At 37.3% G+C, this 15,507-nt stretch overlaps 3 protein-coding genes across 4 annotated transcripts in view; all 3 read right to left on the bottom strand.

The window, feature by feature from the left end:
- abcc5 (ATP-binding cassette, sub-family C (CFTR/MRP), member 5) overlaps window positions 1-6,152 on the bottom strand; it is a 39,505-nt gene extending 33,353 nt beyond the window's left edge. The window contains exons 1-2 of one of the 2 annotated variants that reach the window (XM_079373603.1): window positions 6,006-6,152; window positions 4,282-4,476 (exon numbers count right to left, since the gene is read on the bottom strand). In XM_079373603.1, the coding sequence (XP_079229729.1) occupies window positions 4,282-4,401 (120 nt within the window). In that variant the 5' untranslated portion in view covers window positions 4,402-4,476; window positions 6,006-6,152. Of the gene's footprint in view, window positions 1-4,281; window positions 4,497-6,005 lie in introns of both variants that reach the window. The other variant, XM_079373604.1, reaches the window with a different exon arrangement.
- A 1,154-nt stretch (window positions 6,153-7,306) lies between these two features.
- On the bottom strand, window positions 7,307-10,807 carry rpl35a (ribosomal protein L35a). The gene is made up of 5 exons (XM_079374386.1): window positions 10,779-10,807; window positions 10,295-10,333; window positions 8,816-8,968; window positions 8,268-8,412; window positions 7,307-7,372 (listed from the first exon to the last, which is right to left on the bottom strand). Exons 2-5 carry the CDS (start codon window positions 10,303-10,305, stop codon window positions 7,349-7,351), a joined length of 333 nt encoding a protein of 110 aa, XP_079230512.1. The 5' UTR covers window positions 10,306-10,333; window positions 10,779-10,807; the 3' UTR covers window positions 7,307-7,348.
- Window positions 10,808-12,353: 1,546 nt separating this feature from the next.
- On the bottom strand, window positions 12,354-14,532 carry LOC306842816 (uncharacterized protein). The gene is made up of 3 exons (XM_079373906.1): window positions 14,502-14,532; window positions 12,832-14,127; window positions 12,354-12,738 (listed from the first exon to the last, which is right to left on the bottom strand). Exons 2-3 carry the CDS (start codon window positions 14,101-14,103, stop codon window positions 12,571-12,573), a joined length of 1,440 nt encoding a protein of 479 aa, XP_079230032.1. The 5' UTR covers window positions 14,104-14,127; window positions 14,502-14,532; the 3' UTR covers window positions 12,354-12,570.
- Window positions 14,533-15,507: the final 975 nt, after the last annotated feature.

The raw sequence follows: 15,507 nt of genomic DNA on the forward strand, positions 1-15,507 counted from the left end.
TTTACAGGTGATGTGTGGCGATCTTCAGACATGGTCCGCTGCAGCTGCATCCTGGCGTGAAGACATTTGCAGTCCGGGCAGGAAGAGGATTTAAGCATTAGTGGTTCTGCCCGGACATACCATTCACTGAGGTTGCCCGGGGAAGGAGGAAAAGTTCATTTCTTTATCAATTGATTTATTTAGTTGTACATTTATGATACGATCACATTGTTTTTCTTTATCTTGATTTAAGGTGTTTCTCTGTTTGATTTATTTAATGTTATATGTTGAATGTAACGTTTGTTGCTTTCCCTCTTAATTTGTAATGGGCCCATCTTTCCCTTTATAAGCTGTTGCTTTGTTCATTTGTGAAGTCAGCTTTTTAGTTTGCTTCCATCTGAATGATTTGACTTCATTTTCTTTTTGTTTGTTGGTTCATTTTGTTGTATGATTTATGAGTTTGTAAAGTTATTTGTTTTCAAATAAAGACCCATTTTCTAGTGAAAAGTTCCTTGTTCCTTGTGTTGACTTCTCGGTCCCTCACATGTTCCATGAAGATATTTAGTGATTTTCCAACCATAAATATCTCAAAACTTAACATTTTTGATCAGTAATATGCACTGCATGAACTTCATTTGGATAACTATAAAGGCTTTTAAAGGATTTTCTCAATATTTGGATTTTGTTGCACCCTCAGATTCCAGATTTTCAAATAGTTGCATCTCGGCCAAATACTGTCCGATTCTAACAAACCATACATCAATGGAAAGATTATTTATTCAGCTTTCAGATGATGCATAAATCTCAATTTCAGAAAATTGACACTTATGACTGGTTTTGTGGTCCAGGGTCACATATTTCTTAAAATTATGTTATAAAATATAAAGTATATTATAAAAACAATAACTTGTATTATTATTACTTTGAGAAGTACATTCTTCTGTACAACAGTAACATATTTCTGTCAAGTTTTCTTCAACATTTGCAAAATTCTGTGACATTCCACATTAAACACTAAATTTGATTTTCATCCCTGGATTTTGCAGTCAAAGCGCCCCATATATCTTTTTTGACAGAAAAGAGCTGAGGACATTTCATACACACAAAGCTAATTTTCTTCTGTCAGCCAGCTGCCCCACGAATCAGCACAGCTTTAACTCCTCTGTCACAAGCTCTCTTGGGAAACAGGCTGGAAAAAAGCCTTATCTGGGACTGATCAGAATGCAGGGAACAGAACGATCTAGAAACCAAAGGCACGCTGAGAACGACAGCTCAGAGAATAAGCTGCACAACAACACTTTTGTGTGCGTTACTTCGTGAAATGCATCACATTATTTACATAACACTCATGTTAAAGCGCCTCGAGGTAAGTCAGCGTTGCACTACAAAAAAACCGTGAGAAACTGTAAAGAATTTAACATGTCTGGCTGGATTAGATGAATGAGAGAAGCCTGTCGTGAAGCGTTTTGCAATGTTCCTCAGCACGTGCAGGACGTCCCCCTCCCTTCTCATGTCTCTCTAACACACTCACGTTGCACAAACATACAGCTTGCCTGAGCACTGTGGGGGGTATTGGCCTATCAGCAGGCAGGGCTTCTGCACGCATCACCGGAACCCAGAATCGCAATTGGCTGTCGTGCCAAATAAGGAAGGACCAGATTATATAAACAGATCCAGCTTCTAAATACAGGCTGAGCAGCCAATCACAAGCACTGCCTGCACACACGGCATCACTAGTGATGAACTGAGTGGCTGAGAGATACAGAGCAAGAGAGAGAGAGAGAGAAAGGTAGCGTGATAGAAAAAGACAAAGAAAACTGTGGGCAGCACAGGACCCTCTCTTAACATGCTGACAAAATGCTGATGGCAGGAGTGTGACGAACAATACAAATGACACGACAAAGGGTTTGGCTACCTTTATGAACACAAACAACAGCTGCAGCATTTTAATGATAATGAATTAGTTCACCCAGAAATGAAAATCGTGTCATCATTTACTCAACCTCATGCTGTTCCAAACCTGTATGACTTCATGCATGTCTCAAGGTGGGTTTTTTGCCCATACAATGAAAGTCAGTGTAGTCCAGCCTTGTTTTGGATTGATTAGATGATGACTGAATTTTCATTTTTCATTGAACTATCCCATCAAACTGCACACACTTTGGGAAAACATCGGCTCAATGGGGCATGTGGTATATTTAGGGCATATTCAAAATGGCTTTAGTATACATGCAGAGGAAAATATATTGGGATGGAAATTGTAAGGAATTAACAATTGGGATTTATAGCTAACAATCTCAGTTCGTTAATGATCTCATTCTTTTAATACTTCTCAATAAGGCAAAGAGCAGTACATGTAATAATGTCAAAGTATTGTAGTACAGCGTTTTGTCCACATACACAAAAAAAATAATGCTCAGCTTCATGAAGCAATAGAAAAACGTCATGAAAACCACTCAGTTGCAGCATTTTTGTAAACAGAACAATTTATTAAAAAAAGGCCCAGTCACACCAATAATAACTATAACAATAACTACAGTGGGGAAAAAAATATTTGATTTTGTACGTTTACCCACTGACATGGTCAGTCTATAATTTTAATGGTAGGTTTATTTGAACAGTTTGACAGAATAACAACAAAAAAGTTATAAATTGATTTGCATTTTCATGAGAGAAATAAGTATTTGACCCCATCAATCAGCAAGATTTCTGGCTCCCAGGTGTGTTTTATACAGGTAAGGAGCTGAGATTAGGAGCACTCTCTTAAAGGGAGTCTCAGCTTGTTACCTGTATAAAAGACACCTGTCCACAGAAGCAATCAATCAATCAGATTCCAAACTCTCCACCATGGCCAAGACCAAAGAGCTGTCCAAGGATGTCATGTAAAAAGTGTATTTAGTTAGCACTTGTAGCACACTTGAACCCATCTTTCATACACTAGTACAATCAAGTGTACTACAAGTGGTAACTATATACATTTTTTAAATACAAAGATAGTATCTTAAAAGTGCATTTTAGTTCATATTCATGGTGTCTCAAAATAGCACAGCTGAGTGCACTTAGACGATCTTCCCCCGGTTTCACAAACAAGGCTTAGGCCTAATCCTAGACTAAAATGTAAGTCTGAGCTGTTTCAACTGAAAGAAACTAGCACTAACTGATCTTAAAATATGTCAGTGCATTTGTTTTGTCTCAAGATGCACACAAGTATTGTTTTTTCTAAGGCATGTTTATAAAAACTACTTAAATATCATAATTGAACTATTGCCTAATCCTGGTTTAACCTAAACCCTGTCTTTGAAACCAGGCCCTTAAGTTTATCTTAAGAAGTATTAAATAATCATTTTTAGTATATCAGGTACAAAATTAGTGCGCGAAAACAGAGCACTTTAAGTACATTATGGAAGTGTACTTGTTTTTCACCTGGGCCAGCATGACAATGACCCAAAACACACGGCCAAGGCAACAAAGGAGGGGCTCAAGAAGAAGCACATGAGCCAGTCTCCAGACCTTAATCCCATAGAAAATCTCTGGAAAGAGCTGGAGGTTTGAGTTGCCAAACATCAGCCTCAAAACCTTCATGACTTGGAGAGGATCTGCAAAGAGGAGTGGTACAAAATCCCTCCTGAGATGTGTGCAAACCTGGTGGCCGTCTACAAGAAACGTCTGACCCCTGTGATTGCCAACAAGGGTTTTGCCACCAAGTACTAACTCATGTTTTGTGAAGGGGTCAAATACTTAGACAATTTCTAACTTTTCTGAAATGCATTTTTCTGGATTTTTTGTTGTTATTCTGTCTCTCACGGTTCAAATAAACCTAGCATTAAAATGATAGACTGATCATTTCTTTGTCAGCGGGCAAACGTACAAAATCAGCAGCAAAATCCCCACTGCATCCACACCAATGTATGATAAAGCTCTGTTTATTATAAGCACGGTGCAGTTTTGTTGTCTGCTGCTTTAAATGCTCAAGTTGGGTGGATTCTGATCGGCTCTCAATGTTTTTATTGTTCATCATCTGGGAAAAAACGTTCTGAAAGTGATTTCAATTATATTGTTCCTCTGTGTCGTTATAGCTGTGGTGTGAACTTGCCTATTCTCACACAATTAGAATGATTATTACAACTTTATCTTTACCATCCTCCTTGGACCATAAGAAATGTTTCCCATTTCTAAGAATTAAAGAGTTGAGTATTTGTATGATGTTTTGTAGTATAAGTGGATGTTCAAAAAGAAGTAGAACTCAAACATTTGATGTCTAATCACAAATCTGAAAACATGCCATGTATAAGATGGACTAACCTGCACTTTAGACAGCTCGTAATGGTCCGCTTCAGGTCCGGGTAGGGTCTCTCTAGACGGTACGGCCCTGTACGCAGAACCAGAAGCCAAACAGTCCTTTCCCAAATCATGTCCTTTCATCTTCTTTTACCAACATAGGAGCGCCTTTGTTGCTTCTTCTCTGAGCTTGATCTTGTCAAAGTCTCCAAATCTGAACTGATGAGAGAAGAGATGGGCTAACATGAACGGAAACGTTACTCTTATTTAGTCAGCATCGATTGAGCATATATGCAAATCCCATTTAATCCCATTTAAGCCTACCTTTGAAATCTGACAAGATGATATTGTTGTAGGTAAATAATAGATTGCATGGACAAACTTACAATTTTTAGTAAGCACTTTAAGTTAGCGAGTAGTCTACCTAAATAACATTTATGGCCATCATTTGGCCAGACTAAGTACATTATTGTTCAATTATAGTAAATCAAATAAAAAGGACCATAAAGATGACAACTAACCAAATTTTCACCCAAAATTATCATGACTGTAATGCATCCAAACAGTTTGCAATTTCCATTCGCCATTTTTACAGTGTTTAAGTAAATAAATACATTAAAATAATATAATTGATTTAATTTACATACGCATCGATGCAACAAATACCATCCTTATATATAAATACTTATTTTTCTAAATTTTCTCCTAAAATGATCATGACTATAATGCACCCAGATGTTCTGCAATTCTTTTTAGCCAGAAAATAAATATAGTAAGACAATTTATTTACATATTTATACTAATGAAAATGAGCTTTTATTGCATTACGACACAATGTAGTGAGGGGAAATGTGCTCAACTGTATGTAATAATGCAAAACATCTCAGTGGTCTTTCATTTACTTACTTACTCCAGCTACTTTAGGCAAAATACCGTTTATTATTATTTCTTTCCCGAAATGTTGCTAGCAGTAGTGTACTAATGATATTGTTCACTAGCTTTTAACACACTGCCTGATATGATGCTGTCGTGAATGAATATACTCCTTAATATATTGATCTGGAAGACACAATAAAAACACAAACGATGTGTAAAGTTACATTAGATAGCACTGGGTAACGCTTTAAGTCTTTCTCGTGTTTATTTGAGTGAAATAGGCCCTGCATCTCCTCTAACCAGAACAGAACAACCAGTTCCCAAAAACAAGATTGAAAACAACCACACGGGTTTCATTCAGGGACATCTACAGGCTTTTCAGATTTAAAATAAAAATAAAAACACGTTTATCATTACCCAAACGGATCTGCTTTTTATTATGGCAAAGAACACACCTTACGTAATCCCATTCTTATTGTAATAATCCCATTAATGCCTTTTTCGGATAATAACATCCCACTTAATTCTGCATCATATATGCATCCTAGTCTGGATTATAATAAACATCACGCATCAACAATAACATGCGCTTCAAGACAATAGATGTCACCGACATCAGGATATAACACACCGAGAACACCATGTCCAGCACAGTCGCGCATAATCACATAAACATGCGTTTGATTTTTATTTAATCTTCTTAAAAGTCAATATAATAATTTACCGTGGCATGTTAAATGATGCTAAAAGCAGAAACGGTTTAAAAACATTTTTAAATGGTGTCAGGATTACACGTGTAGCATGCAAATTATACCGCAATAAATCTTATTTCGCATATCTAATAAAAGATAAAAGTGTCCTGCAGCAGATACCTGTTCGTCTGCTTGGTCTGCGGATCTTCGATAGCGGATGGAGCAAAACAACTTCGTTATAAACCAGCTATTTGAAGGATTCTGATGGACGCCGTTATGGGAAATGTAGTTTAACGAGCGTTCGCTGCAAGTTCACATCGTGCAAGTGCCGACTTGGTGGAACTACGTTACCCACAATTCCCTTCCCCGTGAATGCGTCAGAGCTGTTAGTGGGCGGGGCTTAATGCGCGACTGAAGTCAGTGTGGTTAAAAGCGTGAGGGTCTGGAGTGGAATTTTACAATTCAAGAAAGTACAGTGGGATGATGATGCTGCAAAATATGCGGATATTAATCCTTTCGTTTCACTGTTACACCTGACGCATATTAACCCGTTCAGACCTCAATTATGTAGAAACACAAACATATATCCACGCATTTCCTCTCTACATGCAGCCAGAAATTATTTAAAATATCAGTATATATTAAGTTTTATCCATTAGCTATTAAAGTTATTTCAACTAAACGTTCAATTATAAATGAACCCCAAAAATCGCAGATTCAAGTCATTAAATAAAGCGAATGTGCTTGAGTTTATTTTGCAAAAACACAGTTTTACTTAATCAAAATAAACCAACTGCATTAATTGATTAATCGAAAACCAGCTACTAGTCTATTACATATGCATACACAAAATAAGCAGCTGCAATTACAATAACTTCATATTTCATTGGTGTTACCGGACATATTTTAATGTCACTTACCAGCTTCACTTTAAATACCAATTATTTTATTTTCAAGACATATTAATGTTAGAATTTAGCCACATCTGCCTGCCCAACATATTTAGTGTGGAGATTAATCTTAGGCACCGTACACTCTGCAAAGTATAAAACTCACTAAACTCTAGTTTGACTATGCAAATAAACTTAGTCAAATAGTAAATGTCACTGAAAGGGGTTTCTTACAAGCTCTGCAGCTGCTATTACCAACCATTAAGTTAAATGTCTTTTCTCTGTCTCCTTATCTACACTCAACCCAGACCAAATGTTCTTGTAAGTGCTCCAGTGTTGAGAAAGGAAGTGTTAACGATGAACCTGTATTTCCCTTAATTGTGCTCTTTTCAGTTCTTCTACAGATGGTTCAGCTGGAGCATCAGTTCCTCTGCTAATCTGACTCCATACAAACACTTCAATTCTCAGAAATTGCTCTACTGAGAAAAAAAAAAAAAAAAAAACTGGGCAGAAAATTGCAAAAGCTAGCAAGATTTCAAAGTGCTTGCAGAAACTTTACGTTGTTTACTGAAGACAGATAACACAGGCAACTTTTTGGAACTATTTTTTTTATTGTCTGTATACAAAAGCAGGTTACACACGAGATGGGTACAGCATCTGAAAAACAAAAGCAGAAAAAAATAGTTAATTGACTATTTCAGCATTTCATGCACTTTGCCAGAAACATACAGGCAGTCAGCATGGCTTAATCTATACACAGGAGGAGTGAATTCAAAGTAATACATTTACAGCATCAAGCATCAACAATTGTACATTCTCCTTTTAAAGCACAAGGGAACGCATTTGTGACCAAACATCCTAAATCAGGGTTGTTCAATCCTGCTCCTGGAGGGACACCGTCCTGCAGACTTTTAATGTAATCAAGGTTTTACTAGGCACACCAGAAACTTCCAGGCAGGTGTGCTGAGGCAAGATGGAGCTAAGGACCGAGTTTGGACACCCCTGACATACGACGAGTACGACAAGATCTACCAAAATCTCTTGTCAGGTGTGCTGCCACATGTGAGAGAACTACAAGACCCCACTGTGACCCTGAGGAAGGCGAAATTTCAAGTTGATCTAGTTGCACTGTTCTTGCAATCAGCAAATTCAGAGATGTTCAAGGTTTTTCCTTTCTAGCATAACTTTGGAAGAAATGCAGTTTCTGATACACATTTTACTGCAGGAATGACAAAACTTCACAATAAAGCTCATGAGACCGCCTCGACGTTAAATGACTTGTTAAAATGCCAACAGACAAACTTGATTAAAACTTTCAAGGTAGCACTAAAAGCAGCGTTTTGACCTTTAGCAAAATTGTTAAACCGGCACAGTCTTGAATTTTTTATTTTTTTTGTCACTGCCACATAAAAGCATGCATATACTGGACAAATGAACATGGATATAACACACTAGCAAACAAAGTATATCCAGCCTTACAAGTCTGTTAGACTAGTAAGTATGCATTTCAGGGACAGACATTGATATTTTAAAGAAACTTTAAGACCCTTACCACACGAATCCTGTGCCCCATAGCCTTCGCTGGAAGGTTGCTCTTGAACTTGGCACGAACCATTCCACTGTTTCCATGAGCCCGTGTGACTTTACCCCAGATGACACGCGTCTTGTTGGGTTTACCGCCAGGTGTTGCAGTGGTCCTTCAGGAAACATACAAAACTCACGTTAAATAACTCTGCTGACTAGACAGAAACCAAATAAGAGGAATTATGAAACATGTCTCTGCATGCAAATGTCAAAATATGCTTCACAATTACATTCAAACAGTCTATTAATGTCAACCCATTTAACTTCCAAAACCTGACATTCCATGTGAAACATGACATTCAATGAAGTGAAAGCCAATGATGACCAAAAAGTAAAAAACAGATTATGAAGGCTAAACATCAAATTAATAAAATGCAAAGAACTTTTAATGCCAAAGACACTCAATATGGTGTCATAACAGCAAAAACATGACACAAACATATCACTGACAGCAGCGCAGACTCTATCCTCTCACACATCACTCGCCCCATAAAGACTTCACTGTGCATCACTTACTTTTTTGCCTTGTAGACGTAGGCACAGCGTTTGCCCAGGTAGAAGTCGACCTCGTCACGATTGTAGACTCCCTCGAGCTTGAGTAGAGCAGTGTGCTCACGCTGGTTCCTCAGGCCACGCTTGTAGCCAGCAAAGATGGCTTTGCTCCACAGCCTCAAGGTAAAAACAGTTTCATTATCTTCAGCTATATGCATGAGCCAAGCAACATTTAACCCCATAAAGTCTGACACACAAGTCAAACACCTATTTATTTTTTATTGAAGCATTTAATGAATCTTTAGACAAAATAAAAGCGTGAAATTCTTGTTTTAAATCATGATACATCAGTATTTGTGGCTCATAAAGTAAGATATAGTGAGAATAGGGGTGGGCGATATGGAAAAAATATATCACGATTTTATCACGATTCTTTGTCATGTTGGTTTTACCATTTTGCTTTTACAAGTTGTCTGAGCATTACAGCCAAACTAGAAAGACAAAGCCTTTCAAAGTAACAAAAAACTAAAAAAAGATATGGCAGATATTTAGGCCAACGTGGAGCGTTTGATCTTTCTTATTAAAAAATACGAGCAAAGATACTCATTACAAATACACATAATATACAAATAAAACAAACAGTGCTTTATTTTCAGGTACAATAGGTGTATTTAGCAGAGTATTCAATGAAATTAAATGAACAAATATAAAAATAAAACACTACATAGACTGATTCCTAAAGCAACTGTATTAAAGTTTTTCAGTCAAGAATAGTGAGGGATTTTGTTTGGTTAACATTAAATGAATAGTTCCCCCAAAAATAAATATTCTGTCATCTGTCTGTCAATTCTGTCATAATGTTATATTTTTATACCATCATTTACTCAAAAGCTGTTTTAAACCTGAATGAGTTTCTTTCTTCTGCTGAACATAAATGCTATTTTGAAGAAGGTGGAAAACCAAACAGTTGCTGGTCCTCAGTGACTTCCATAGGATTTTTCTTTCCTGCTATCAAAGGCAATGTGGACCAGCAACTGTTTGGTTACCCTCATTCTTCAAAATATCTTATTCTGGGTTGAGCACAAGAAATTAATACAGGCTTGGGACAACATGTGAGTAAATAATGACAGAAATTAAATTTTAGGGTGAACTACCCCTTTAATGACAGTCGACAGCATGTTTAGTACTGTCCCTTTAAGAGCTGCACGCATCTAATATACAGTAACTTTACTTTTATTTTATTTTAGAGATAACCAACTGAGTCTGTATGTAAACCTTGTGTGTTTTGACAGTATTAGCGCAAAAGATAAGTTAGTTGAGTAATCAGGCGCTGTTAGACAGGGTTTTTAGTGCGTGCTTCAGGTGTATTAATCATTTAACCAGCAAGGCGAATTGCATATAGCTAATTGTGTACAGCTGCTTTTTTATAAACAAAGTATTAAATGCATTCCTGTTCTCACACTGAACGCAATTCAGATATGTGTGACAGCTTTTATGTCTTACCTTCCAGGCATGATGATGCTTAGACCAGGTCAAATAAACCTAAAATTAGACAAATTAAAAACCACTTAGCAGGAAATATACAGCCCCGTGTTGTTGCTAGTACTATTGAACACATATACATTAGCTACAGCTCCACTACAGTAACTGCTGCATGTTTAAGCTCTTCTACAAGGTTATGCCTCGCTCATAGGTGTTACTACGTCTTCAAAACAAGCGTATCAGAGTAGAAACCAACAAAAAAGCTAAACTAAACTGTATGTTTTGACAGCAACGAGGAGAAATGAGCTCCGGAGTAGTTTAGCCTGTGCTAACTGGATCCAACAATCCGCTTAAAATCTAAAGCATCTTATTCCCTACGAGGCGGAACTCTGCGGAATATGGACTTTAGGTGTATTTTTATTAATACTGGTAGAAATTGTGCTTTAGTTTACATCACATAAGGCTAAAATGTCACATTTTAAAAGCCGAGCTCTAAAACGCTCACCTGATTCCGTCTCAAAAATGGAGGAAAAGGCCGCTCGCAAGGAACGCTGGGAAAATGTTAGCAGCGGTGTCTGAAAATGTGCCTGACTAAAATCAAAGCGTTTTTCAGCATTTGAATTATAGCGCTTTTTTCTCACTTCTGCTAACTGTCTTTTATTATTATTATTATTAATGCCAAGGTACCAAAGATAAAAGTACAGAAAATATCAACTTTACGTACAAAGAAGTAACATTACATGCAAAGCACCATTAATATATGTAACAATAAATGAATAATACAAACGAAAGGTTTAACTAAATAAATTAATTGTTTTAAGATTCTTGGAAGATGAAATAGTTTTTAAAAAACAATATATAAAGGGTTTTGATGACAGTTTACTGCGGTGAATATGACATTTCGCAAGAAATAATAATAGGTTAATAATAAAATATTCAGTAATTTTATCTTTTTGCATATTAAAGAAGCCAAAAAATACATCCTTAAATAGCAAAGAGAAACCCTGGAGCATATCACGATTGATAACATTAGAGAATTCAATCCAAAATAGCTGTGTGTGAGGACAAGCCCAGAAAATATGCATATCAGTTTCATTAGGGTCACCACAAAAGGAACAGCTTGTATCTTTATCTGATTTAAACACTTCAGCTGGGTTAAATCTGTCTGAATCAGATTTCTCTAACCTTGTTAGTTATGTATTTTGAAGATACCGCTTTTCCAGTTGTCCCTCAATCAACCACAACATAATAATAATAATAAATGCGTTCTTTAAATTCACTTTAATTTTTACAATTGTATTTCTTGATAAGTGTACATATGGCCTAGATCACCTTTTCACTAATTATTTCTAAAATTAATTCTTTATTTCTACATATACCTTAAAACCAACAGCTAAATGTTAACAAAGTGCAAAAATACATGAAGAATGCATGAATTACAAAAACAGAAAGAGAGTTCAACACACACACACACACAGAGTTATTTGCCTGGTGTTTAGAATTTATTATTAGAAACAGAATTATTTGAAAGCGTTTAGAAATCCCCCCCCCCCCCCAGAAAAATAGTTTTTAATTCATTTTTATATGAATATTATATTTATTATAGCTATATTTTTATAGCTCCACTTCTGTACATGACTGTTTTATCTGCTTCATCAGAGAAAGGTCTTAATGGATAACCAATTATTTATAAATCAAATTAAGATAAGATGAATAACCAGTCATTTGCAGTCTTGGATTTCCATACAGACTTGAAATATTGAAATTGTATTGTACTAAGGATTACATGAAGAAATAGGCTGGTGATGACTGCGGTCCTTCTGATAAAATACCCAGAAGTACCAAAATCAACCTGGAGACTGACACATCATTAAACAGACTGTAGTTCCATCTTTGTATCATTCTGAGATACAAACTCACGACTAATAACAGTCACATTGCAGGTCATTTATGAGCTTCAAATTGACAATCATGTGCTCTGACATTTTTTCTATAGCCTGACTAAAAGAGCGATGTATCTGCTCTGGTGAATCTGGTGTCATGCTCACATTTTCAAGCAATTATTCCTCTTTTTTTTTTTGCTGGTGAAGTTCTTGTCATTGTTTGGTCTTCCAAGTGTTGCAGATGTATATGAACCCAGCCACTTGGCTTTTACATCGTTTGCAAATTTGTAAGGATATTATAGTAATGATCAATGACTCTCAGTGTAGGGGCTCCGTTGGCCCCTGAGCAGCCTGTTGCAGCCTCAAGTCATGTGGAAAGGTTTTTATGTTCAAAGTTTTCTTTGGGGGCAAAACTCAGGTAAGATACTTTATTTTCATGGAAAAGGAAACGGTGAAGCCTGAAAATGACTTCTTCTTTTTGGGTTCTGGAGCTGTTGTATTTCCATCTGCGTTCTCTTCTGTTGTTTCCTCATCATCATCCTCGTTCTTGCAGTCCTTCTTGGATCTGAAAGGATTCTTAAGCTGAAAACAAATGACACTTATTAGTAAAACAGACTTTGTTTCAGTAAGTAAGCACAGATAATAGGTAGCACACTTATACAGAGGAGAACTTACCTTTTTAGAGACATTTGATTTCATCATCTTTAACTTCTCTCTGAAGGTCAGTTCTGGTAGATCCTCCTGTATTGACACGTCATGACCCTTCGGTTCAGTCTTTACAGATTCACCTGATGGAAATCTCTTTGCCAGCAAGTCAAAAACTTGCCTGACCAGCAGCTCTGTCAGATGATCCACCACTGTCAGACCGAAATCCTCTTCTTTGATGATGAAAGGCATCACTGGAGTATTTTCAGGGAGCGTTGCAGGACGGGGGAAAGCGGAGGACACAAAAAGCCGCTGCACGACTTCCTCCACAAAATAATGGAGAAAGTCTCTAGCTCTCATTCTGACCTCCTTCGAGACACTCGTCTCGCATCGTAAGACGCAGTTCATTAAATCTGCAAGCCTTTGATGCAAACGCTCTGAGGCCGCGTAACTGTTGTCCTGCGAGCTGAAATGACCGCTGCACTTCGACATATATAGAGCGGTCATCAGCGAATCAAATAAGGTGGTCTTTGGCCTGTCACTGCCTGAGGGATGATTTGACTCCAGCAGGATGAGTGACATTCCTCCCTCAGACGACTCAAAAGTCAGCTGCAAAGCTGGGACAGGCCCGGTTTCCCATGTTCTAGAAGCTGCAGTGGGATTGTTTGACCAGGCGCTAATGACATCCTCCACAATGTAGTCAATTACATTGCTTGTGACCTCCACCCAATGGCTCGGGCTGAGAGTGTATGGGATTTTGCCTTCTATTGCTGCAAGAACCGTGCCGATGGCTGTCGTGGCCACTGCGCGGGAGATGTGGCAATGTAAAACACTCAGCTTTCGGATGACACCACTGATCAGTAACTCCCCAATATCAGTGCAGGAATCATCAGGACGGAAGTAAACGAAGCATGGTGATGAGGCTATGTTGATCTTCAGGACGCTGTTGTGCATCACCACATTCACCCGGTGAAGAACTTCCTCCACCACAATCCCAGCGAGTTCATAGGAACGCGAGTCGTCTTTGCCCAGAGAGTCGCTAAAATCGCAGTCAGCGCTGCTGAGGAGACAATCCACCGTGATCCCAAAAAGAGATTCAAGTGGATACACATATGGAAGTTGTTCCATCTTCAGGATCACTGGTCTTTCTGATGTGTCCTGATGAATATCCTCAGTGGATGAGGACGCAGAAGGCCTGTTTGAGTTTATAACTGCAGACGGAGTCATTCCTACAATCGTAGACAGTTTTGGTATTAAATCAATTGTAGTTGTGCCAGCTGATGTTACAATGGAAGTCAGCATTCGATAGATTTGCTGTCTGGAGAACTGTGTGGAAAAAAGCAAAATGAGTTTTAGGTCTCATTACGCAAACTTGTTTTTACCACTTTAAGTTTATGTTAGGTTACGGTTAGGGTATATTTAGATCCGTAAATCATTTGTTTTGTTCCGAAACAGCTTGAATCAGTTGGCGACATTTCAAAGCGAATGTGTTTATACCAAAATATGTTTATGCAAATCACATGTGTGTAAAACCGTCATCCTCTTCATTCCTGTTCTAACTGAAAAATTATATTTATCATTTTAAACCTTACAGATTTCCATATCACAACATGAATGAATAACTCCAACTTGCAACTATAAGCTTTATCTGCATAACATTCAGTACACTTTTATAGTGTATTCATTAAAAGTAGACTTACCGGGTAGCTTAACGCTGCCTGTATCACTTCCAAATTCCTGAAAAATAGACAGTTGTTAATATAATATTATATAATATAATATGAATTACATAGGAATTGGAGTTTGGAAAATGGATTGAAGGATAATATAATTAAACTATAAGATAATATAATTGAATATCATATAGTAAAACATCATATGATAGAATATACCCTACTACACAGAATAAGCAGATTGGAAAATTAATCGATGGCTAATAATATAATATAATACAATATACCCTATAGGACAAGCAGTTTAGAATAGAATAGAATAGACCCTACATAGGCAGATAGGAAAATGGATGGATGGATAATATAATTATATTAAAAGAGAATAGTATAGAGAACTAATATAAAGAACAGACATACTGCTCTGTCAAATTCCACATAAAGTTGCAGATGACTGACTGAAAAGTGACATCCTTTAGCTGTGGTACAGCAAGTTGTGCGGCTAAACGGGCCCCAAAAGCCAGTTCTCTGTAATTGTCTGACTGAACTCTATTATCACAAGCCATTGTTATCACAAGCCACTATACTCCAACACTAATTACAGTAAATTTCCAATTTCAAGATGAATGTGGCTCATGGACTCCAGCAGCTTCATTAACAGTGTACTGGCTGTGACATCATTAGTGTGTGTGATGCTGATGCTGTCAGACATTCTAATGGAATGTTCGTGGGATTCAGGTCCCATTTACACTTGTGCGTTTCCGCTGTGTTTCAGATCTCCGTTTACACTAAATCATAGGGAATCTACCTCTATACATATCTATGGTTGTAACTGCATGAATGGTCATGTGACATGTGTTTTCGGTTGTGTAGAGTAAACCGAGATCGTTTCTGAAACGCAACGCAACGGAAACAGTGTAAACGGAGATCGTTTTCATTCTAAAAGAGAAACGCACTAGTGTAAACGGGCCTAAAGTCATTTAGATAGAAATCTAAATTATCCCAAACGACTCACAAATGAGGACAATATAAGGAA

This window comes from Barbus barbus (genome assembly GCF_936440315.1).
Source record: "Barbus barbus genome assembly, chromosome: 23".
In the NCBI taxonomy this organism is placed as follows: domain Eukaryota; kingdom Metazoa; phylum Chordata; class Actinopteri; order Cypriniformes; family Cyprinidae; genus Barbus; species Barbus barbus.

Excerpts from the sequence above, each read along its gene's own strand:
- LOC306842816 (XM_079373906.1), bottom strand. The coding sequence starts at position 14,103 with ATGCTGACTTCCATTGTAACATCAGCTGGCACAACTACAATTGATTTA. Across the intron at positions 12,739-12,831 it reads AATCAAATGTCTCTAAAAAG|CTTAAGAATCCTTTCAGATC; the intron begins GTAAGTTCTCCT and ends ATTTGTTTTCAG.
- rpl35a (XM_079374386.1), bottom strand. Across the intron at positions 8,413-8,815 it reads TACGTCTACAAGGCAAAAAA|GACCACTGCAACACCTGGCG; the intron begins GTAAGTGATGCA and ends TGTTTCCTGAAG. Across the intron at positions 7,373-8,267 it reads TGGGGCACAGGATTCGTGTG|ATGCTGTACCCATCTCGTGT; the intron begins GTAAGGGTCTTA and ends TTTGTTTTTCAG.